The 25,685-nt window shown below is 51.1% G+C and overlaps 2 protein-coding genes across 2 annotated transcripts in view; one reads left to right on the top strand and one right to left on the bottom strand.

Moving 5' to 3' along the window:
• Positions 1-25,685, top strand: part of LOC121468988 (uncharacterized) — a 418,875-nt gene that overhangs the window by 306,518 nt on the left and 86,672 nt on the right. Inside the window, exons 11-12 of the mRNA XM_072921310.1 lie at positions 16,901-17,024; positions 17,109-17,472. Of these exons, the coding sequence (XP_072777411.1) occupies positions 16,901-17,024; positions 17,109-17,472 (488 nt within the window). The remainder of the gene's footprint in view (positions 1-16,900; positions 17,025-17,108; positions 17,473-25,685) is intronic.
• LOC121468917 (olfactory receptor 14I1-like) lies at positions 7,539-8,477 on the bottom strand. Its single transcript, XM_072921263.1, has one exon. It carries the CDS (start codon positions 8,475-8,477, stop codon positions 7,539-7,541), a length of 939 nt encoding a protein of 312 aa, XP_072777364.1.

Here is a 25,685-nt window from a genome sequence, read left to right as displayed (position 1 = left end):
TGGTGTCCATGGCAACCACCCCTGGCATGGGGTCTCCATGGAGCTGCCCAGGGACTGACCATAGCAACTGGGGCTGGGGAAGGTTGCCATGGAAACTGACCATAGCAACAGGGGGCTGGTGATGGTTGCCATGGAAACTGACCATAGCAACAGGGGCTGATGATGGTTGCCATGGAAACTGACCATAGCAACAGGGGCTGGTGCTGGTTGCCATGGAAACTGACCATAGCAACAGGGGGCTGGTGATGGTTGCCATGGAAACGGACCATCGCAACAGGGGGCTGGTGATGGTTGCCATGGAAACTGACCATCGCAATAGGGGGCTGGTGATGGTTGCCATGGAAACTGACCATAGCAACAGGGGCTGGTGATGGTTGCCATGGAAACTGACCATAGCAACAGGGGTTTGTGCTGGTTGCCATGGAAACTGACCATAGCAATGGGTCCTGATGAGGTTTGCTGTGGTAATCCAGGGCATCCCTCTGGCTGCCCTGGCAGGTCTGGGACCCTGGCAGGGGTCAGGAACCCCCCTGTACAGAGCCCCCAGAGACACTGCCTGTAATCTCTGTCCATGGAGAGGAATTTTCAATCTTACAGGATGAATTACACACTCTGAGTGTTTGATATGAGTAATAATTAGTGTGACATGGGTGCAAAAGTAGAATTTTAGGATTCTAGATAAGGGGTTCAAAGGAGGCAAGATAGAGGAAATCGTGTGTGTCCTGTCCTTTTTCATCTTTTTCATGCCTTTCATGTTTCACTGTAGTGTTGGCATTTTTCTATTGGTTTAGACTGGGGACACATTGTTCCACAGAGTGGTAGGTATTGGCAAATTATTGTAAATATAGCACAGGTAGGTTCTGGTAGATAATGTTTGTAACTTCCCACTGAGGGGCAGAGCCCTGCATGTTGTCCCGCAAGAAAGGCCTACTGCAGGTCAGACAGAACATGTTATAGATAAGCAAGAATAAACAACCTTGAAAACCAGCACAGATGAATTATGGCTTCTTCTTTGGCAGTGGGGCTCAAAGACAGGGACTTTCTACAATTTTGGGATCATTTAAATACCACAGATTCTGACATAAATGGCATCCCTGGGTGGGCTCGAACCACCAACCTTTCAGTTAAGAGCCGACAGTTTGCATATTAAGGTTCAGAGATTTTGACAGGCCCTCAGAGGGGTTTCATGGGGACTTTCTAAGTGTCCCCAGGCTGCCAAAGAGCCGGGATGTCACAGGCACTCACAGGGGCTCCTGTCATAGGCAGACTGGGAGCTTTAGCCAAAGTTTATTAGAGAAGCTCCTGTCAGGTCAGGAGGCACAGAAAGGACCCCCAATAGCCCCTATAGACCCCCAAATTTCCCCAAGGACCGCCAGCCTTGCTAAGACTCTTTTTGTGAGAGGAGCCTTGGAGCAGCAGGTTCCAATCCCTACCCCTGACATTTCAAGAGCTCGTATGTAAACAATTACAAAGGTGGAATTAAAACTTTATACAATTCTCCCTTAGCATTAGGAATTATAAACCAGTGTTGGGGGTTGGGTTTTTCCTTTCTGTTTGTTCCTTATCATTGGCTGATGTTTATCGGCTGATCCCTTATTTTGGGAGGAGCTGCTGCTCTTGGAGATGGGAGTTTCCACTGCTGCTGCCACAGCCCGGGCCAGAGCTGTTTCTTCTGTCCTAGGATGAGCCTCTGCTCATGAGAACAGCCACTAAACTGGGACCTTATTTACACCTGCCCCACTAAAAGAGAGACCTATCCCTGTCTGCTCTGGTGCCCAGGATCCTGAGCTGGGCTCTCCCTGCCCTGCTTGGAGCCCCTCACCCCCTGCCTGCCGAGACATCCTGCCAGCCCAGCTGACTGCTTTTTGCCAGTGCTGCTGGGGCACCGAGCTGACTGCTTTCTGAGAGTCCTGCTGGGGCACCGGAGCCGGCTGCCCCGGGGTTTGTGAAGCAAAGCCTCTCTCCAGCCCTTCCCCCTTCGGACAAAGCCGCCATGGCCCCGCGCTGCCGAGCCCGGCCGGAGCGCCCCCTGCAGCCGCGTGGGGGTCAGCGCACCTGCCCTGCCCCCGGGAGCCACAGCGCCCCTGCTGGCTGTGCCCGGAACTGCACCGCAGGGAAAGCGCCACGGCCCAAAGGCCGGGACTGGGCTCTGCTCTGTTTGCTGCTCGTGCCGCAGCTGCTGCTGCTTGTTTGCTTTGTTATACACACTAGGAAAGAGCTGACATTCCTATTCCCATATCTTTGCCTGCCTGAGAGCCCCTTGATTTCATGATTCTAATAATTTGGAGGGAGGGGGTTTACATTCTCCATTCCACAGGAGGCTTTTTGCTGCCTTCCCTAGCATACACCTGTCTTGTAAACCAAGACCAGTTTTGACACCCGATGTGCAGCCTGAGGGCATTGAGAGAAACAGGGTGAAATAAGAATAACAATTCTTGAGTAACATAATTTTTTTTTGTTGCACTGGATATAGAAACCTTGTTAGGTTTCACCATGTGGTCTAGCTTACCCTGGTTTGGGTGGCACATGGTTGTGGCTACATTTTTCCCATCCTATAACTATGGCTAATATGGCTGATAATCAATTTGTTTGATGGGTTAATATGGTGAGGAATTTATGGATTTTTAATTTCCACTGGATGGTGGGCACATGGATTTGAGGCTACCACACACTAACTGTATGTGTTTGGAATTACTTTAATAATGGTACCTACTGTGAGGAAATGACACCAGGGGAAGTTTTCTCCCAACTCCTCAGCCAGCTCTTTGGGTCTACAGTGGTTGGTGTGCCTGCTATGCCTGTTAAGCCTATTCTGTTCAGCATTCAGAGGTAAGGGAAGATTGACTTAGATAACTATCGTAGCAGGGCGTCCCCAGCCTGTAATAATTAGCACTGACTCCATGATTCCAGAAGGCTGATCAATCACTTTATTACATTATCCTATACTATACTGCTAAGAAACACTCATCGCTCTTGCAGACAGTCCGATACAGACAGACCAGACTGGTTAATTGAAATCCAAACACCATCACCATTGGCCAATTTAGAAATCACCCTTTGGTAAACAAATCTCCGTAACACATTCCACGTGTGCACAACAACAGCTGCAGCAAGTGAAGATAAGAATTGTTTCTCATTCTTTTCTCTGAGCTTTCTCACAGCTTCTCACAGCTTCCCAGGAAAATCCTGGGAGATCTCTCTCTCTGCTCAGAGGATATGTGATTACCACAGGTCAGTTGTGACAATGCAGGTCCAAGGACACCAGGGTGACACTACGGAACCTCATGGAACCAAGGGGCCATTGTGACACTCTGCTGCCTCATGGAATCAAGGAGACCATTGTGAACTCGGTGACCCCAAGGAACCAAGGGTCCATGGTGACCTTGTGCAGCCGCAGTGTCACAGAGGAGCCGCTGTGACACAGCGAGGGCACACGGAGCCCAGGGGCCATTGTGACACATCAGGGCTTTGTGGAACCACGAAGCCATTGTGACATTGCAAGGCCTCATGGAAGCACGGGGCCATTGTGACACTGCAGAAGCAAGGGGAACATTGTGACACTCCAGGGCCTCATGGAGCCAAGGAGACCATTGTGACACTGTGGGGTCCATGGAACCAAGGGAACATGGAACAGGTCTGGCTGGCTGGGCCTCCTGGGGACCACCTGACCACCTTGGCATGTCGAGGGCTGCTTCTCATCTTCCCCTGAAGCACTGGGGCTCTGGGATTTCCTTCCTATGGGAGAGAACTGTCCTTCTCCTCCAGGGGCCTATGGCCAAAACTGGGATTTCTTCTCCAAATTTCCTTATGTAAAAGGATTGTTTCCAGATGAAATCTGCCAGGAGAGACAGGTCTGGCTGCCTTGACCACCCAAGGGTCACCTCTTATCTGCCTTTCAGACACTGGGACCGTGTGCTTTTCTTTCTTATGGGAAAAAAACCATCCATCTCAACCAGGCACCCATGGCCAAAACTGAGGATCTGCCTCCAGAATTCCCTATATCCAAGGATAGCTCCCAGACAGAAGCTGCCAGGACTGACAAGTCTGGCTGGCCTTGGCTTCCTGAGGGCTGGCACTCATGTGCCTCTGAAACACCGTGGTTCTGTTCTTTTCTTCCTAATGTAATTAATACTTCCTATCCAGGAACCCACAGCCAAAATTGAGATTCCACCTCCAAAATGCCCTATGTCCAAGGATAGCCCCTAGACGAAAGGTACCAGGAGAGACAGGTCAGGCTGGATTGGTCTAAGGGTGCCCACCTCTCATCTTCTTCCAGAACACTTGGACTTGCACTTCTCTTTCCTATAGGAAAAAATCATTCATCCTGTCATGGCCAAAACTGGGATTCCACCTCCAAAACTCCCTACATCTGGGGATTAATGCTTTGAGAAATGCTTTTTGTTGATTTAATGACCTATTAAACCTTTTCCCAAAGTTTCTCTTATCTTTTATGTTGCCAGAAAGGCTGTTTTATTGTTTTGAGCTCCTGAGAATCTCTTGTTGGTATTTCTCCAGTGCATCCAACTCAGAGGACAGAACCAATTGTAATTCCTTTTAAATGTCCCATTGAGAGAGTTTTTTAGGGGATGGGGGTCAGGGCTTGTGTGTCCTGCTTGGCACAGCCCAGGCAGGGCTTTCACAGCCCCATCCCACACTCCATTTCCCAGCTGGAGCCGCTGGTGCCTCTGAGTTCTGCTGCCCCAGCCCCAGGGACGCTCTCCTTGTCTGCCCATTCCCCCAGGGTCTCTGGGCAGGGATGGCCTCAGTGGGGGCTGCTGACATCCTCAGCAACTTGGAGGCTGCTGCTGAATTTTACTGTTCCAGAGGCTTCTTCAGCCTTCAGCTCTTCAGTGCAGGAATTCAGTGACCCAGGGCTCATTAACATTCAGAACACCTTAACAAGCCAAGCCCTGGGAATAATTTAAGTTTTCAAATCTCTTGTGGTTGATTACACTATATTTAAAAGGACAGTGAGAAAAGATTTCTTCAGATCCTGTTTAGTTTTTTTTACTCCTAATAAATTGATGTGTGAAATCTCCAATTGACACTGAATCCAAGTGCCTCCTCATGCAGTTGGAATAGATATGAAAATCAAGACCCTTTATGGCTGACAATCCATCAGACTCTGTCCCTGCCCCCACCACACCATTTCCCCCATCCAAGCCCTGGCACTCAGAGCAGCTGAGGAATGGAGCCACATCCAGGGGCATCCCCAGAACTGGAGACTTTGGCCCGGCCATTTACATCTCTTTATTGCTGATCTGGACAAGGGGATAGAGGGCAGCCTCGGTCAGTTCCCAGGTGACGCCAAGCTGGTGGGAGTGTGGCTGTGCTGGAGGGCAGGAAGCTCTGCAGAGGGCAGCAACAAATCTTCTACACTGGAATTAGGAAGGGCAGACTTTGGCCTTTTTAGGATTCTGATTTGGGGAGTACTGAATCAGGTACTGATATTTTAAACAAAAGCTGCCCTTAAAAAGGAAGGGGTTTAGGAAGGATGAACATATTTCAAGAAAGCTGTCTTAACGGGGAAGGAGCTGCCTATCCCAGTGTGGCAAAAGATGGGCTAGTGATGAAAATTACTGTCCTGGCTGCCAATACAGCTTTCCTGGGAACTCAGAGGAAAAAAGGAGTGGCAACACAGGAAATGTTTTACAATGCCCTTAGGCTATGCAGAAAGACAATTAGAGAGGTGAAAGCTCAAATAGAACTTAACCTGTTGATTTCTGTAAAAAAAAAAAAGTTTTACATAAAATTTTGTAGCAAAGGCAGGGAGAAGGAGAATCTCTATTCTTTATTGGATGCAGTGGAGAATACAACTAAAGATAAAGGGGTCACAAGCTCAGCTCCTACACAGGGAACTAAAGATAAAGTTACTAAAGAGAAGGAAAAGGCTAAACGATTTTACACTTTGTTTGTCTCAATTTTCAACAAGTACACAGGTTGTCCTCAGTACAAGTGTTCTCCTGAGCTGGTAGATGGGGACAGGGAGCAGAACAGCCCCCTGTGATCCAGGAGGAAGCAGTTGGTGATGAGCTGAAGCACTCAGATTCTCACAGGTGTATGGGATGGAATCTAGCCTAGGGGGATGAGGGAGCTGGTGGATGAGCTCCCCAAGCTGCTCCCCACCATTTACCATCAGTCCTGGCTCACCAGGGAGGTCCCAGAGCACTGGAGGTGCCAGTGTGAACCCATCCCCAAGAAGGGCTGGAAGGAGGAGCTGGGGAGCTCCAGGCCTGTCAGTCTGAGCACGGTGCCTGGCAAGGTTATGGAACAGATCACCTTGAGTGCCACCACAGGGCACCTGCAGGATGGCTGAGGGATCCGAGCCAGCCAGCGTGGATTTCAGTATCTACACTGATGATCTGGATGAGGGGACTGAGTCCAGCATCATCAAATTTGCAGATGACACCAAACTGGGTGTGAGTATGGATCTGCTGGAGGGTAGGAGGGCTCTACATGGAGACCTGGACAGGCTGGATCCAACAAGGTGAGGTTTTAAAGGCCAAGTGACACTGCACTGAACCAGGAGGTCAGTGTTACTCTCTGGGGCTTCGTGAACAACAAAGACCACTATGACATGAGGGCACCTTGTATAACCAAGAGGCCATTGTGACAATGCGAGTACTTGTTGAATGAAGGAAGCAGTTTTGGGAACGGAGTGCTCCTTGGGACCAAGAGGCCATTGTGACACCGTGGAACCAAGGAGAGCATTGCTGCACTGTGACACCTCCTGGAACCAAGGATCCACTGTGACACTGCAGGGCCCTGGGGGACCAAGGGGCCACTGTGACACTGCAGGGCCCAAGGATCCAAGGGACTTTGTGACACCAAGGGGTCCCATGGAACCAAAGGGACATTGTGACACTGGGAGGCCTGATGGAATCATGGAGACCACTGGGACACTCTGGGGCCTCATGGAACCGTGGTGACACCAAGCTGGCTGGGAATGTTGATCTGTTGGAGGGTAGGAGGGCTCTGCAGAGGTCCCAAATCCAACAAGGTGAGGTTTAACAAGTCCAAGTGCCGGGTCCTGCACTTTGGCCACAACAACCCCCGCAGCGCTACAGGCTGGGGACAGAGGGGCTGGACAGCAGCCAGGCAGAAAGGGACCTGCAGGGACTAATGGACAGCAGGCTGGACATGAGCCAGCAGTGTGCCCAGGTGGCCAAGAAGGCCAATGGCTCCTGGCCTGGATCAGGAATGGTGTGACCAGCAGGACCAGAGCTGCTGTGCCAGCACTGATCTGCCCCAGCTCTGCACACAGACATTGCTGCTGCAGCTCCAGAGAAGGCAACAAAAGGCATCTCTGCAGAAAACTCTGCTGGGAGATCCTTTAGTTCCTTTAAAGCCACCGAGAGCGTAGCCCCTCATTGACACGGTCTATTGGTGACAGTAAAGTTGGAAAGTAACCAAATGAGAAATGACAAAACAATGGCATTTGTTTGTGGACAATATTTAAAAATGAAAACAAAGGGAAAACAACCACAACCAAAGAAAAATAAAGATGAATAATTTTACAAGCGATTTGCAGAAAAAGGCTAGGAATTACTGTTCTGAAACCATACAGTCATCAGTCTCCACACTGCAGCCTTGAGCTCCTGGTTCCTCAGGCTGTAGATGAGGGGGTTCAGGGCTGGAGGCACCACCGAGTACAGAACTGACAGGGCCAGATCCAGGGATGGGGAGGACATTGAGGGAGGCTTGAGATTGGCAAATGCTGCAGTGTTGACAAACAGGGAGACCACGGCCAGGTGAGGGAGGCAGGTGGAAAAGGCTTTGTGCCGTCCCTGCTCAGAGGGGATCCTCAGCACAGCCCTGAAGATCTGCACATAGGAGAAAACAATGAACACAAAACAACCAGATACCAAACAGGCACTAATAGCAAGAAGCCCAAGTTCCCTGAGATAGGATTTGGAGCAGGAGAGTTTCAGGATCTGTGGGATTTCACAGAAGAACTGTCCCAGGGCATTGCCGTGGCACAGGGGCAGGGAAAATGTATTGGCTGTGTGCAGCAGTGAATAGAGTAAGGCACTGGCCCAGGCAGCTGCTGCCATGTGGGCACAAGCTCTGCTGCCCAGGAGGGTCCCGTAGTGCAGGGGTTTGCAGATGGACACGTAGCGGTCGTAGCACATGATAGTCAGGAGGAAATACTCTGCTGAGATGAAGAAGAGAAAGAAAAAGAGCTGTGCAGCACATCCTGTGTAGGAGATGGTGCTGGTGTCCCAGAGGGAATTGTGCATGGCTTTGGGGACAGTGGTGCAGATGGAGCCCAGGTCGCTGAGGGCCAGGTTGAGCAGGAAGAAGAACATGGGCGTGTGCAGGTGGTGGCCGCAGGCTACGGCGCTGATGATGAGGCCGTTGCCCAGGAGGGCAGCCAGGGAGATGCCCAGGAAGAGGCAGAAGTGCAGGAGCTGCAGCTGCCACGTGTCTGCCAGTGCCAGCAGGAGGAAGTGGCTGATGGAGCTGCTGTTGGACATTTACTGTGGCTGCACATGGGCACCTGTTCATGGAGAAAGGACAGTGAAGAGAGAGGAGATATGTGTAATGAAAATCAAAGACATTTCCCATAAACCCTCCTCTGTGACACACGTGGACATTGTCTTTAGTGTTTTGGATGTTTGGGGTCTTCTTTATAAGTTCCCCCTTATCTCTGATGGTGTTCCTGGATATCAGAAATGCTCAGCATTTCTGCTGCCCTGTGGTAGAACAGAGTGGGTTGTCTGATGCAAAATTATGAGCAGAGATTGGGGGAAGAAGGTCTGTTACCTCATTCTGTTTGGAGTTTCTCTGGGCTTTCACTTATCTCAAGAGGAGGATGTTCACACTCCCAAGTTCTCTGTTAAGCTCACCAGGTACTGCTGTGAGCAGATGGATCCACCACAGCTCAGCCCCACATTTGGAGCCAAGGACTCATCTTGCTCATTTCACCAACCCAGCAGCATTTTCAGTGTCAGAACACCTCTGCGTTTCCCCATCAATCTTATAAATCAGAGATGCTCTAGGACAGGTTTGCACCCTGCATTGAAGCTCCCAGCTTAGACTGAAATCTCAGGGAGACTTCCAAGTGTCCTTCTGATGGCACTGGATGAAGGGAGATGCAGCTCCTTCCCTGGCTGCACTGCCAGCATTGCCCAGAGCCGGGCACTGGGGACAGCTGTGTCACCCTGAGCCAGCTGTGCCCCCTGCCAGAGCCCCCAGTGCCGGGCAGCTGCTCCCAGCCCTGTGCTCTGCAGAGGGAACTGGGCCCGGGGCTGCAGAGCTGCCCCACGGCTCTGCTGCAGCTCTGCCTGCACAGGAGGGGCTGCGCGCCTTGGAGCCCCGGCCCTGAGGGCAGAGGCTTGGCTGGGGCACAGGAGGGAGGGGGCTTGTGCAGAGGGAGGGGCTGCACTGGAGGGGATCCTCTGGACATCTCTAAACTCTCCCTGCCTCAGCATTTCTGGGTTTTGTTTTCTCTCCTTCCCTGATCTTCTCTCTGCTTCCTGGAGATTTTCCTCCTGCAGGTGTTTCCCTGTGCCTGATCCCTCCCTGCCAGCACTCCCAGACCCCAAATCTCTGTGCACTCTCCTTGGCCTGACAGAACCCTGCCTGTTTGCAGGGCACTGGCTGGGGACATGTTCTGTTTGCAGCTTGGAGAAAGGACAGCTCAGACTGAGCCTGATGGCTCCAGCAAAGGTGGTGCTGGTGCTGTCCATGGGCAGAGTGGCTGAAAGCACATTAGGGATCTCTTGTGAATCTATTGATCACTAAAAGTAAAAGTTTGGATGTCTCAGGCACTTGTCAAAATTCATAATCAACCTTTAATATTTATCCCCCTTCCCTGCCATTTCCAATAGCACTAAACTAAAACAAAGTCTTAGGACATTTCCACATTTTTATCAAAATTCTTGTCTTGGAAATATTCTATGACTGATCAGAACCCCTCACCATGTCAGAGCTTTATGAGCATTTCGCCTGCCCAGCACCAGAAATACTCAGAATTGTACTCACAGGGTCTGTGGGCATTGGGATGTTCCGGCTTTAGGAGATCACTCCAGGAGCTGCAGCTGCATTGTCCTGCAGCCAGAGGTTCCTGTGCCAAGGGCTGGCAGTGATTCTGCCCCAGGCACTTCTCAGCCCCTTCCCAGCCCTGACTGATTGAAGCTCTCTGTGCCTCTGTGCTGTGCCCGGGCTGGCTGCAGGCAGTGCCCCAGCCCTGCTGGGCTGGGAGAAGAGCTGCTCAGCAAGAGAAATGTGCTTTTGAAGCTCTGCTTGGTTACCAGGATCACCCTCTGTGCCAGGAGCCCGGCCCAGCTCAGCAGCACAGACACAGCACAAGGACTTTAATGACCCTCTGGGGCTTTGTGCTCAGGCCCTGAACATCAGGCCCTGAGAGGGAGCTGCAGAAACCTCTCCAGAACTCCAAGTCAGAATCCAACTCCAAAGTTTCTGGGACTTTTAATGGGTCCCACTGAGGGACACGACTGAGAAAGTGTCCCCAGGCCCCAGGCAGAGCAGAGAACTGGAGGCACTGATGACAGGTGGGGACAAAGAGAAGCCAAGTCTTGGTGCCCTGGGGCACAGCAGGGTCTGTGCCACCAAGGGCTGTGAGGAGACACCTTGTCCTGAGGCCCTGGGGCCTCCTGGCACAGCCCCAGCCAGGCTGGGCACTGTCACCCCCTGGTCCTGCCCTCAGCATCCCCCCCTAGCCCACATCCCAGTGGCCTCAAGGATCTGCTGGAAGGAGTCCCTGGGGAGCCTTGGTCAGGAATGGCCCTGGGGGCTCCTTCATGCTCCCAGGGACTGCAGGTTTTTCAAGGGACTTTGGCTTTAGCCTTGTCCTTGCAGTTTCTGCAAGATTTCTGCAATCATGGTCTCCAATTATCTGCTCTAATTTGTCCCTGGAGAGGCTTTGTAATTAACTATACTCAGTGGGGCTCATTAATGCTTCAAGGCACTTCAGTTCTTTTAAAGTACTTGGTGTTTCCCATTTGATCCAAACTCTGTGAGAGGTTTATGCAATCTGGCTTTGCACAAAGGTGGGGTTGGGGGCTGGGAAAGGCAGCAATGGGGGTCCAAGGTGTTCCAAGGCGTTCCAGGATCAGGCACACGGGAAATCTAGAGGCTGGGAGCAGGGAAAAGGGGAGCAGGGGGTCCTGATGTCCGGAAATGGAGGATTCAGGGGGGTCCCTGTGCAGGATAAGGGGAGCAGGGGGGTCCCGGTGCCGGCAATGGCGATTCAGGGTCCCGGTGCCGGGGTCCCACTCCCCCCTCGCCCGCCAGGAGCGCCCCCAGCCCCAGCGCTGGAGCCACCGCGCTGCTCCTCCTCACTCACAGTATGATCCCAGTAGGATCAGTCACCCAGGAGCTGCTCCCAGTATGATCCCAGTACAGCCCAGTCACTCCTGGCATCCCCCCACCCCTCTCTGCGTTCCGACCTGTCCCGGCTCCATCCCCGCCCCTCCCGCGGCTGCGGGGAGGAGGAGGAGGAGGGAGGAAGAGGCGGAGCGGCAGCGGGAGCAGCAGGAGGAGCGGGGAGGATGAACCGCGGGGCTCCGGCTCCGCCTGAACTCGCAGCACCCCGGGAGCGGCGCCCCCATCCCGCAGGTGCCCGGGCAGGGGGAGCTGGCCCCAAATATCCCGGGGCTCCCTGGGTTTGGGGTTTTTGGGGGGATGTTTGGAGCTGGCGGGGCTCCAAGGCCGAGCCGCAGCTGCCCTCGGGGGGACATCGGGGGTCCCCGGGAGGTGTTTTTGGGGGGTCCCGGTGCGGGTGGCGGCAGAGCCCCGGCGGGGCCGGGGGGATGCGGGTCCCCCCGCGGTGCGGGTTGGGCTTCCCGGCCGGGCCCTCCGAGCTCTGCCGGGGCCGCGTGGGGACCGCGCGGGAGCGGCGGGAGCGGCGGGGGGACCCCGGATTTGGGGAGCCCCGGGAGAGCCGCGGCTTCCCTGGGCGGGAGCGCAGAGAGAGGAGAGCCCCAGGAGCCCCAGCGGGGACCCCGAGAGGGGGGACCCCTGGCAGTGCCGGCACCCGGCAATGGGGGTGCTGGGGCTGGAGGGGCGGCATGGCCGGGAAAGGGGTTCGGGGGTACCGGGGCCGCCAGGGGCTGCTCCCAGCAGATGCCCAGTTCCTACCCCTGCGTGCTTCCAGTTTCCTGGGCACTCCCAGGATGAGCCCAGTCAGTCCCAGTATCACCCTGGTCACTTCCCCTCACTCCCTGCAGGATCCCTGTTTCTCCCAGTATGAGCCCAGTCACTCTCAGTCATTCCCCATTATGACGCTATTTGCCCTCAGCAAGTCCCAGTTGCTCCCACTTTTCTCCAGTGTGTTCCCACTTCTCCCAGTTGCTCCTAGTATAGTCCCAGTCACTCCCAGTATGATCCCAATATGAGTCCAGTATGATCCCAGTCTGCCCCAGCAGGGCCCCAGTCACTCACACTTGCCCCCAGCATGGTCCCAGTTGCCCCCAGCACATTCCCAGTGGCTCCCAGTGTGGTCCCAGTCACCACCTGCATGTTCTTAGGTACTCCCAGTACATCCCAGTTGCCTGGAACATTCCCAGAGTCTTTGCCAGGCACTCCCAGTTACCTCAGCATGGTTCAGCTGCCCCCAGTTTTATCCCAGTCACTGCCAGTACATCCCAGTTGTCACCTGCATGACTCCTGTCATTCCCAGTTGCTCCCAGTTGCTCTCAGGGTGTGTGCATTTGGCTCCCAGCATGGGCCTGGCAGCTCCCAGTAACCCCCAGTCAGGGTCCCTTGGCACCCACTGTAATCCCAGAATGATCCCAGTCACTCCCAGTATGATGCCAGTGCCCCCCAGTGTGATCCCAGCTGCTCCCTGTCAATGCCAACATGACCCCAGTAACCACCAGTATGATCCCTATGACTCCCAGTCTCTCCCAGTATATCCCAGTCACTCCCAGCATGCTCCCAGTCCCTCCCACTTCCTCCCAGTTACTTTCAGCATGATTCCAGTTGTTCACAGCCACTCCCAGTCAATCCTAGTATGATTCCTGTCACCCTCCATGGACCTGGCTCCTCCCAGTCTCACCCAGCATGGACCTGGCTGCTCCCACTGTGATCCCAGTATGATCCCAGTTGCTGCCAGAATAGTTGCAGTTGTTCCCAGTTCCTCCCAGTATGATCCCAGGTGTCCCTAGAATAGTCCCAGTCCCACTCAGCATGGTCCCACTCACTCTCAGCTGTCCCCAGCATGGTCCCAGCTGTTCCCAGTGTGGTTCCAGTCCCCCCAGTATGGTCACAGACACTCCCAGTATATTCCAGTTGGCCCAGTAAGGTTCTGGTGACCTCAGAATGATCGCAGTGTTTCCCAGTTACTCCTTGTTGCCTCCAGCATGATCCCAGTTTCTGGCAGTTGCCCAAAGTGTGGTCCCAGTCGCTCCCAGTATGAACCCAGTTTCCCCATTTGTGGTCTCAGTCCCCTCAGCACGGTTCCAGTACCTTCCAGTTGGTCCCAGTTGCTTCCAATGTGTCCAGATTTTCCTCCCAACATGGGCCCAGTAGCTCCCAGTGACCCCCAGCCAGGATCCATTCACACCTGCTGGAATCCCAGTGGCTCCCAGGATGGTCCCAGCTGCACCCAGTCCCCCCCAGTATGGTTCCAGTCACTCCCAGTATGATTCCAGCCCTGCCCAGAATGACTCCCTGTCACTCCCAGTGTGGGCCCAGTTGCTCCCAGTCACCTCCAGCATGGTTCCAGTCACAGCCAGCACACTTCCAGTCATTCCCAGTATGATGCCAGCCAGTTCCAGTAGGATCCCAGTATGAATCCAGCATGAGCACAGCTGCTCCCATTATCATCCACTGTGGTTCCAGTTGTTCCCATTTACCCCCACTGTGGTTTCAGTCTCTCCCAGTGTATCCCAGTTGCTCCCACCATGTTCCCAGTCACTCCAGTTGTCCTCAATTGCTTCCAGCCTGATCCCAGTTACTCCAAGTAAGATCCAGTAGGATCCCAGTTGCCCCCAGCATGCTTTCAGTTGCTTCCTGTTCTCCCCAGTGTGATCCCAGTTGCCCCCAGTTGTCCCTTGTATCAACCCCATCACTCCCCATATGATCCCAGTTGCTCCCAGCATGGTCCCAGTCATGCCCAGTTGTCCCCGGTGTAGACCCACTCACTTCCACTCGCTCTCAGCTCTCCCCAGCATGGTCCCCGTTGTTCCCAGTGTGTTCCCAGTCACCCCAGTAAGGTTACAGACATCCCCAGTAAATCCCAGTGGCCTTCAGCATCTCTGTGGTCATTCCCAGACACTCCCAGTGATCCCAGTAAGGTGCTTGTTATCCCAGTATGATCTCAGTCATGCCCAGTATGTCCCAGTTGTCTCCAGCCTGCATCCAGTCATTCCCAATTCCTCCAGTTTACTTGCAGCATGATCCCAGTTTTTCTCAGTTGCTCCCAGTAGCCCAAAGTGGGATCCCAGTTGCTCCCTTTCATCACCAGTATGAGCCCAGTAACCTCCAGTATGATCCTTGTCACATGCCAGCACTCCCAGTATGGTCCCAGTATAATCCCAGTAACTTCCAATCACTCGCAGTATGGTCCCAGTTGCCTCCAGCTACATCAGCCCAGTCAATCCCAGTATGATGCCATTTGCTCCCAGAGTGCTCCAAGTTGCTCCCAGTCACCCCCAGTACAGGGATGCTGTGCATGGTGTGTTCCCAGTCACTCTCAGACACTCCCAGTATTAGTCCAGTCCCTCCCAGTATGATCCAGAGATGACGCCAGTCTGCTCCCAGTCAGTGCCAATATGAACCAGTTGTGCTCCACATGGTTCCAGTTGCCCCTTTCACCCTCACTGTCCCTCCCAGTCTCTCACAGTGTCCCCCAGTTCCTTCCAGCATATTCCCACTCACTCCCAGTTCCTTCCAGCGCGATCCCATTTGCTCACAACCGCTCCCAGTCAGCCTCAGAGTCGTGGCACTCACTGCCAGTATGATCCCAGTCACCTCCAGCATGATCCCAGTATAAGCCCAGTCATTTCCAGTCATCCCCAGCAGGCACCCAGTGACTCCCAGTTCCTCCCAGTTGCTCCTAGCATGATCCCAGTTGCTCACAGCTGCTCCCAGTCACCCTCATCATGCTCCCAGTCACTCCCAGTATATCCCATTTGCCCCCAGCATGGTCTCAGTTGGCCCCCGTAGGCTCCTACTCTGTGTCAGTATGATCCCAGTACGATCCCAGTCTCCCTCGGGGTGACTGCAGTCTGCCCTGGCATGGGCCCAGCTGCTCCCAGTATGATTCCAGTACAATCCCAGTACAAACCAGTCCTTCCCAGTGCTGCCACTCCTGGCATCCCCGAGCCCTCTCTGCGTTCCCCCCTCCTGATCTCCTGAGAGGAGCCCCAAGGGCTGGCAGTGCCCAGGCAGGGTCCCCAGGCAGCCCCAGTTTGGATGTGCAGCCCCCAGTTTCCCCAGTTTGCCTCTCCTTTGGCCCGGGCCGGGTTCCCCCCTGGAACAGCGGCTGGGAGCAGCCGAGAGCCCCGCGCTGCCCATCCCGACCTGTCCCGGCTCCATCCCCGCTCCTGCCGCGGGCTGCCGGGGCTGCGGGAACAGGAACCGAGGGTGTCGCTGCTGCTGGGGGAGGAGGAGGAGGGAGGGAAGGGCAGGGATGAAGGAGGAGCGGGAGGTGGGGATGGGGAGGAGGAGGAGGAGGGGGTATGGAAGGGGAGGGATGGAAGAGGAGAAAGAGGTGGGGATAGCGAGGGGCAGGAGGAGGAGGAGGAGGGGGGATGGAAGGGAAGGGATAAAGGAGGACAGGCAGGAGGGGATGGGACACAGGAGGAGGAGGAGGAGCGCTGGAAGATGAGGGATGAGGGAGAAGGCAGTGGGGTTAGAGAGCAGGAGGAGGGGGAAGGAAGGGCAGGGAGAGAAGGGCAGGGATGGAGGAGGAGCGGGAGGTGGGCTTAGGGAGGAGGAGGAGGAGGAGGGGGGATGGAAGAGGAGGGGCAGCAGGAAGAGGAAGAGGAGGTTGAAACGCGGATGGAGCAGAGCAGAGAGAAGCGCGCGGTCAGCCCTGCCTGAATTCGCAGCCCCCACCTGTGGGATCATCGCCCCCCATCCCGCAGGTGAGCGGGGAGGGGGAGCTCGGGCCAGGTCTCCTGGGGGGTGCCTGGGTTGGGTTTTTTGGGGAGATGTTTGGAGAAGGAAGAACTGCGAAGCTGAGCGGAAAAGGCCCCTTGGGGGGACTCCTTGGAGCCCCTGCAGCCCAGAGCAGGGAAGAGGGGGAGAAGGGAGCCCGGGAGCCCAAACAGCCCCGGCACCCCTGAATGGGGAGAGCCAAGAGGGGGGAGCTTTTGGGATTGCTGGGACTCCCGGCAGCCTGGGGAGGGCGGGCAGCGAGGAGAAGGGGGACCCCCAATGCAAGCGTGATCCCAGCAGCTGGGACAGGGGGGAGCCCCGAACAGCAAAGGGGAGGGAGCAGGGACGGGGAACTCCTGGGAGGCTTTTTCAGGGCTGGATCTTGGTGTTTGGGAGGTTTTTATGGAGCCCACGTGGCCAGGGACTTCTAGGGATGGACTGGGACAGAGGGAGCTTCAAACTCAATGTTCTCATCCCTTTTTTCCCCCAAACCAGGATTTCCCATTCCCAGCCCCTGGGAGGCTGCGAGGAAGAGGAAGAGCCTCTCCTTGTCCTTCCTCCCCCAGAGCAGGAGCTGAGGATGGAGAGCAGGGAGGACAAATCCCCGCGGCAGAACCTGGTGGAAGAGGCCGTTTTGAGCGGCTCCAGGGCACAGGAACCCGACGGGGAGGAAAAGCCCCGGAGATCCCGCACGAGGAGGGGCTGCAAACGCAGATCGCGGGGATCTGAGGGGGAAAGACCCACCCTGGGCCGGGGAGGCGGCCGGAGATGGAGCCAGAGCTCGGAGCTGGGGGTCCCTGAGCAGCTCCATGATGGGGAGAAGCCCCACAAGTGCTCGGAGTGTGGAAAGGGATTCAGATGGAGCTCCAGCCTGATCGTGCACCAGAGGATCCACAGTGGGGAGAGGCCCTACCAGTGTTCCAAGTGTGGGAAGAGGTTTCAGACCACCTCCGGTCTCCTCCAGCACTATCGTGTTCACACAGAGGAGAGGCCCTTCTGCTGCCCCGACTGCGGGAAGGGATTCAGGTACAACTCAGACCTCACCACTCACCGGCGCATCCACACCGGGGAGAGGCCCTACGAGTGTGGGGAGTGTGGGAAGAGGTTTCGGAGCAGCTCCAGCCTGATCAAGCACCAGAGGACCCACACTGGGGAGAGGCCCTACGAGTGTTCTGAGTGTGGGAAGAGGTTTCAGACCAGCTCCTGTCTCCTCCTGCACTATCGGATTCACACAGAGGAGAGGCCCTTCCGCTGCCCCGACTGTGGGAAGGGATTCAGGCACAACTCCCACCTCCTCAGGCACCGGCGCATCCACACTGGGGAGAGGCCCTACGAGTGTGGGGAGTGTGGGAAGAGATTCTCAAGGAACTCTCACTTGACCGAACACCAACAGAGGCACCGGTAAGGGAAGCCCTGCGAGTGCCCCGAGTGCGAGAAGAGCTAAACTCCATCCCCCACTGGAGGACCCACATTGGGCACAGCCCTGGTGACCCACATTCCCTGTCATCCATGTTGGGAACACACCTGGCTGCTTCTCCTTTTATGTTGACCTGCATGTTTTTCTCTTCTCAATCTCTCTGCACTCCAAAAGCCAAGAGGGATCGATCTTTCACCTCAAAACCACTCACATCCCAATGAAAACAAATTAATTTTAACCCACAGAGGCTCAATCCCACCTCAAATTGCTTGTTCTCACCACAAAAAAAAACTTAATCCCATGCCAAACTCACTGGAATCCACAGCTGCCAGGGTGAGATGGGTTTGGGAGGAGATTGGGAGAAGTGGTATCCCAACTTGGAGCGGTGAGATGGGGATGGTGTGGGGCTGGGTGGCTGGGATGTATTTGATAGCAAATAAAACTTTCAGACTTAGTGATTTCTTTGCCGTTCATCTCCAGTCCGTGGCAGTTCTGTTTTTCAGGGCACCACCTTCTCAGCTGATTGTGTTTGTGTCCTCCTTTCCCTCCCACCTCTCTTTGCCTGCTCTGTTTCTCTCTCCGTATCTCCCTTGACCCAGGGGACCTCCAAAGACCCTCCACCAATTTAATTTCCTCAGGGACCACCAAAGATCCTCCCCTGATTTAACTGACTCCTCCTCTAATTTAATTGCCCCCTCTGCCCCCAATGACCCACCCCTGATTCTTTAATTATTTTATTTCCCAATTATTATTTTAATTCTTAGTTCAGGAGCTGAAGTTATGGAGGCCTGCAGTGAAATGTCTCTGTAGGATTTTGCTCCACTTGGCTTTCAGCCCCTTCTCAAGAGCTTTGCCTTGGAGGGCAAAGGGAATGTCTTTTCCTGGCTGGGAGCTGAAATTCCAGACCTCTGGAATGTGTGCAGGGCCATATAGACTGGGATCAACAAGAGATTGGGATCAAATATGCACTGAGATCCTGTGGTCTAGGATCAACTAAGGACTGGGATAAATTAGGGACTGGGGCCCTACAGACTGGAATGAACTGAACTGGGATCAAATACGGACAAGGATCAAACATGGACTAGGATCCTATGGACTGGTATCAACAAGGGACTTGGATAAAATAGGGACTGGGATCCTCTAGACTGAGATCAAATTGGGACTGAGATCATATGGACTTGGATCAGCTGGAGACTTGGATCAACTACAGACTGTGTTCAAATAGAGACTGGGATCAGATGTGGATTGGGATCCTATGGACTGGGATCAAATATAGACTGGGATAAAATTGGGACTGGGATCAAATATGGACTGGGATCATATGGCCTGGGATCAAATATAGACTGGGATAAAATTGGGACTGGGGTCAGATATGGACTGGGATCATATGGCCTGGGATCAAATATAGACTGGGATAAAATTGGGACTGGGATCAGATATGGACTGGGATCATATGGCCTGGGATCATATGTCTTGGGGAAGCTCAAATAGGAAAGCCTTATAAATATGACTGCCTGGCAAAAGGTTTAGAAAATACAGAGATTGAGATGGTAACAAGTTGTGACATACCAAACCGTAGTCACTGCACAAGTAGAACACAATCGTACAGCCAGGATGAAGACAATCCCCCCTTCTGGTTGAACAATGCCCTTACCTACAGGTAGGTCCAAGGGTCAAATGGACTGTTGGATCTCACCCCAATGTACGGTTCATCCCACACCTGTAACCCTCCCCTGAAGCATCAGGAGTCTGTGACCCCATTGGCCTGAGTCTTGTTCCAGCCCACCTTGAAGCCCCTGACAAGGAGTCCCTGAGGAGCGAGACGCTCTCTTGGAACTTCCCTTCTCTTGGAACTGCCCCTCTCCTGGAACATGCTCTTGGGATCCTCTCTTATCTCCCTCTACCCCTTGCCTCTCCCTTCCCCCATGCCCTCGGGCCAGCCACGGGTCAGGTCTGGTGACTCCAAGCAGGGCCTTTCACCCTCTCTAATAAACCAGATATTCTAAGGGCAGCCTTCAGAGATCTCTCGTCTCCACCCACCCAAAGCGTCCTGGAGTCCAGCGTCCTCGCAATATGGACTGGGATCAACTAGGGACTGGGATCAAATACGGACTGGGATCAAATATAGTCTGGGATAAAATAGGGACTGGGATCAAATATGGACTGGGATAAACTAGGGACAGGGAACAACTAGAGATTGGGATTAAATATGGAACTGGGATCCTATGGACTGGGACAAACTGGACTGGGATTATATAGAATTGAGATCCGATGGAACAGCATAAACTTTCTAACATGACGCATATAATATTCATTGTAACACTTGCGAAAAGCCAATTATAAATATGCATTTTTCACAATCTCTCCTCTTATTCTTTATAAATCATTTGGCTTGAGCAATATTTCTTATCCTCTTGCATTCTTTGGACTCTGTTGGTAATCAAATAAAACATGGGATTAAACAGAGAAGAAATATCAAAACACTTGTAACACATAAAAGGAAGAATCCTAATTTCCTCCACCATCCCATTCTCAATACATTACCCCACCTGTTAGTTTTTAACATTATTTTCCCTTTGGTTTTTTTTTTGACTGATACCAGGGTCATAATTTTTTTCTGATATCCTTTGTTTTTTCCAGGATGATGCCCTCATTGCCATCTATTTTCAACAATCTGTACACCCCATTCTTTAGCCAATAAATAGCGTAAAGCCAACCTATTTTAATCCACTGCAGTTATAGTTTGGCTTTGCTGACTCAATATTAATTCCAGTGCCTGAGCAGCTTTGTTTGTTATCTCCTCTATAACTGCTTGGAGTCCTATAATGCGATGCAGTATATAATTTGGGGTTAATACAGAGCTAGATTGCTGTGCTGGTTTCACCTTTTTGTTTACTAATTGCCTTTTTACCGAATCTTGGACTATATCTCTAAGATCAAATGTAAAACAAATCCATCTCTCTCCTTTTGGACATTCCATGCTCCAAGTATTACTACTTTTTCCTAAATTCCTTGTAATCCAATATTTTCCCCCATTTTGCCTGCAGGTACTCAGTTTGGGTGGGTCTGTGGCTGTTGACATGGGTGTGTGTAACAAAAAGGAACTTTGGTTCCTTTCCGTGTAATACTTTCTGTAGCATTTGGGACACGATCTTGCTGGTATCTCAGAAGGGGAAAGACAACAAATGAGAGACAGAAACAGGAATGACAGAGGTCTGGCATGGCTTATACCCCCACCTCCCCTGCCTGTGGGGTTGCTTCCCACAGCAGGTACGTGTGATCTTCTCGGTGGTGAGTACAGTGCTCAGTCCAGGCTTGCCCTCTGTTTCCCTTGTCACTCCTTTTTACTCATTTTTTTAGGCAAGTCCTTTTCGATACTCCTTAACTGTGGTTTCCCACCGTTCCTCAGGTATCTGTCACTCAACAGGCACTAATAATTCCCATCCACAAAACAAAGTTATTACTTCAGTTATTTTGGGTTCTATCTGCATAGGGAATTGATTCAGTACTGATACCTCTTGCAACAAGAACATAGATTTTGTGAGCTACAACACCAATTATTCCCATAATTTGAACATTCACTTGTAACCCAGCTAGCGTGTCCAGTATTGGGATGAATCAAATAAAGTAGACAGTATAGTACTGATGGCAATTTCCCTTCTTCCCTGTACAAGCCACAGGCTGAGGCCAGGCTATAAGAACTCTTTGACTGAAACACTCCCAATCCTCCTGTTTGAAGTGGCAGTGTTCCTCTGCCAAGGAGGTGTTGGAGGCGTCTCAGGGTTTATTCAGGCAGGGCTTAGAACCAGTGATGCAAGCTTTGCCTTATTTCTCAGTGAGGTGTTATTCTTTGTACCTGCCTTGGATTATTTGGGTCTTCCCAAACCATTACCACCCAGTCCTGGTTGGAAGTCAATTTGGTATCACCCAGTTTAGATGTGATAGTCCATTCTTCAAGTTTCTTCACAAGTCCTTTGGTTTTGCTGGCATGAATTCACCCTCTTTCCGTGGTTTGGATTGCTGCTTCAGTGGTACCTGGAAAGGATTTCTTAATAGCACAGTGTTAAAAGAAAAACAATAGTGCATGAACTTTTACCATTAGTTTTCTTTAAAACTTTCTGAGTTTAACTAAACTCTTTTTCTACAGCCACTTCTTCTTCTTGTATCCAGCTGTGTTAAGCTGCAGAGGCCAATTCTTCTTCCTGTGAGCTATAATTAGTTAAATAAAAAAGACCAGGCCAATTTTAACAGGAGATGTATCACATCTCTTGCCTTTTACTTTTTGGGTAACATTTAACTGTTTTAGTCTTACAGACTTTAAGTCTTCAGAACAAAAGCCTCCTCTTCTTAACAACAGCAATCAGAAAGAAAAAAGAAATCTTGCTTAAGACAATAGACCACCTTGTGAGAGTCACAATCTCTGCCTTGATCTTATCTCTTCTGGTGGTCCTGTTCACAGCCTTGGGTTTAACTCTGTCCTTCCCCACTTCCCCCCCTCCTTGTTGTCACTCTGCCTAGCAGGAATGGGGGAGAACTTACAGATAGCTGTGGCTGAGGGGACCTTGGGGGTGTATTTCGCTCTCCCCTTCGCTCTCTTTCTCTCTCTCTCTCCCTTTCTCTCTCTTTCTCTTTCTTTTTCTCTCTTCACATTTCAGCAGCCACATTCCAATATCAGTCCACTTTCCAACATTAATCCTACATCCTGGAGAGGTGAGTCTGCCAATCACCTCTCCCCCCTATTTCAACTTCCTTACAAAGTAAATTACTTTTGTTATGTGTGTTCTGCAGGCCTGTAATTCACGGCACCCTCCACCAAGGCTACCAGCCACTCACAGCTGACAGTGCAAAAATAAAGACTTGGTTTGCTATCACAATTTTTCCATTCACAAGCTTGAAAAGGTTGCAGGAACAAAGTAAACAACAACTGACTTCCAAAGTGACCCTGCCTGCACCAAAACAAATTTAAGGCAATGCTAGTTAGTGCAATGCAATTTGCAAAGAAGCCAAGGTTTGATTTGGGAAGGCCATCTGAGGACACAGAGCATGAGTTTTACAAATCTGTATTTTGAAGAGGGAATGGACAAAATGTGGATACAGTGGGGGAGACAGCAAGTAAGGAATTTGTCTCTGCAGTACTCTCTTTTTGACTGTCAGGAAACACTCTCCAAAGAGGCTCCTGTGGTACAAACAATAACTGGGTGGGAAGAGGCGCTCCTGAATTCAAGCCTTAATGTCATAATAGGAAACTGCCCCTGAGCACTGCAGTGCTGGAGCACCCTGCCTGCAAACTCACCAGAGGCAAGCCACTGCTGCCACGCTGCAGGGCTGCCTGCAGCACAGAGGGAATCATGGCCAAGCCCTCCCTGCAGGCCTGGGTAATCCACACAGGGAGCCCAAAACTTCCTCACAGCTCTCTAACTCATTCAAGAAATAAACCTACAGCAAGCAGAGATCCCCCCACCATCTTTTTAATGTGTATGTGTCACACACCCACAGTGATGCCGAAAGCAAAAAAATTAACAGCTTACATTAGAAGATACTGAAACCTTTTCTTCACCTCACTTTGTAGGTTCCCTTTTCTATATGTAGCCACCTCCAAGTCTGGGGAAAAAATGAGCCCTATTTTTCAGAAATCTCATGTGTGAACAACTCTAGCTGCTGTTCCAGGTACACTGCAAGTAGTTAGCACTTCCAGAAAAAATAACAAACAAACAAACCAAAAAAACTAAGAAAGCAAAACACATTTGGGTACATGAAAAAGGACTGGCTGGAAGAAAAAATGTTTCTCATTGACCTACCAAGCAGCTGGTGTTACCTTTAGTTTAACTTTACACACTGAGAACCACTTGAGTGAACAGCCTGCATCAACTCAAAATAAATTAATGGCAGGTTTTGCTATGTCACAGCTGTAAACTAGTTTCTCAGTCCTAGAGTACAGTGAGTTATGTATTTCAAGATAAAAATCACAATGCAAATCGGAAGAAATTTCATACTGCATGAGGTGTGCACACAATTGATTTACCTCCAAAAGTCAGTTTATGACTTTTCTCTACCAGGATTGCAGTAGCTGCTATAGCTTGAACACACACTGGCCAGCCTTGATTTACTGGATCCCACATCTTTGATAAATAAGCCACGGGTCTCTTTACTCCTCCCCACTCCTGAAACAAAACCCTATGAGCTACCCCCTTTTCTTCATTTCCGTACCGATGAAAGGGTTTTGCTAGTGAAGGTAAGCTTAAAGTTGATATTGGGGCTAGTTTTAACTTCAGTTTTCTTAGTTTTTCACCATCTTCTTTGCTCCATTTTATATCATCTCCTCTGTCAGTTTATTCATACAAAAATTTTACTGCCTGTGTGCATCCTTCAATCTACAATCTACAATATCCCAATAGTCCGAGTATTTTTCTGATTTCCCCCTTTGAAGAGGGAGGGGGAAGGGATAGAATTCCTGTGATTCGGTCTGGGTTGAGCTTCTGACTGCCCTTACTAATCAAGTGTCTAAGATATTTTACTTTTGCTTCTACAAATTGCAGCTTTCCTTTTGATACCCTTAATCCTTTTTCCCCAAGAAAATTCAAAAGCTTTAAAGTAGCCTCTCTCACTTCAGCTTCAGCTTCCCCAGAAAGTAAAAGATCACCCACATATTGGATAATTTGTATTCTAGGAGGAGTGGGGAATGTTTGTAGTATTGTTTCTAAAGCTTGTCCAAATAAGTTTGGAGATTCAGTAAACCCCTGTGGTAGTTTTGTCCATTTTAATTGCTGTTTTCTCCCAGTTTGTGGATCCTCCCATTCAAATGCCAAGATCTCTCAGCTCTGCTGGGCCAAAGGGCAAGCCCAAAAGGCATCTTTAAGGTTCACTATGCTCCTTCTATTACCACATTTTTAATGACAGGAACTGTGAAACTTTCTCCTTTTGCTCTTGTTACATTTACAGTATCTTTTTTTTACACTATAACCTTTTGGAATACTTAACAGACAGGTTCTTTCTGCCCCTGTGTCTACCACAAACTCCAATTTTTCCTCTTGGGGGCCCACTTTTAAAGTTATCACAGGCTCCAGACAGAATTTGTCCCCTAAAGAATAGAGCCTCTGACACCCCTATTCTTCCTCAGTGCCCATCTCTTTACAAATTCTCAGATCTGTTACCCTCTTAGGACAGTCTATTTTATAATGTTCTTCGCCCTGACAGTAAAAGCAGATGTTCCTGGAATGTTCCTGAAACTTTGATTGCATTGGGATTTTATTCTTTCCTGTTCCCCTGTCTCTACCACTATCATATCTAGGAGTAGTGCCTGTGGGGTTTTTATTGTTTTCTTGCAATTTTTTTCTCGCATGGTGACTGCCACAATCTTTGCTTTTAGTTTGGCTTTGGCCACAGACTTTCTGAGCCTCCTTTAATGAATCATCTAATAATTTGTCATGCCGATCTTCAATTTTTTCCATTATCTGGCCAATCACAAAATTAATCCTTAACAAAGCTTTTCTCACATCAGTCTCAGGATCCACTCTGGAACACTGCCTCCTATTTCTCCCGAGTCTGTCCACTCAGCCGGAGCCTCCCCCCTCCCCTGCAGTGCCCCAAAAGTCCCTCAGCACTTTGCCCTCGAGATGCTGCTCCCCCTATTTCCCCAACAATCAAATTACAATGCTCATTTATATGTTTTCTCCCCTCCTCATAATTTTGACCCCACTCAGGAGGTGCAGGTGGCATTTTGTCCTCCCCGGGGGGGCCCTGTGGATTTTCTTTACTCCAGGCTTTTATGCCTGCAATTCTGATAATTTCCCTTTCTTCCAGAGAAAATAGTATCTGTATTATCGATGGTATTTCTTCCCAAGTATAAATGTTTGAACCTAAAAATTGGTCTAATTGTTCAGCAGTGCTTATGGGATCCTCCAAAATCCCTTTGATTGATTTCCCACTCCTTTTCTTTTTCTCTTTTCCCTCTTAGTCCCCTCCCTTTTCTTTACGCGTTTTCTGTCCCGTTTTTCAAAATCTTATCTCCATGCCTCTGTTTCCCACTTTCTCTAATAACCTGAATACCACCTTCTTTCAACTACCCACGTAAAAAAATCCTTTTCCTCACAATACCATTTAATACAATACACCTCCCTCCAAGGAAATAAAGCTCAAAATAAACAATCTACATTACATATACTTCCATGCATCGATATTTACTCACCTTTATCTCTCC

The sequence above is a fragment of the Taeniopygia guttata genome, chromosome 36, assembly GCF_048771995.1.
Source record: "Taeniopygia guttata chromosome 36, bTaeGut7.mat, whole genome shotgun sequence".
In the NCBI taxonomy this organism is placed as follows: Eukaryota; Metazoa; Chordata; class Aves; order Passeriformes; family Estrildidae; genus Taeniopygia; species Taeniopygia guttata.
Note: the sequence above shows the minus strand (reverse complement) of the source record. Positions and strands in the feature narration are given on the sequence as shown.

Excerpts from the sequence above, each read along its gene's own strand:
- LOC121468917 (XM_072921263.1), bottom strand. The coding sequence starts at position 8,477 with ATGTCCAACAGCAGCTCCATCAGCCACTTCCTCCTGCTGGCACTGGCA.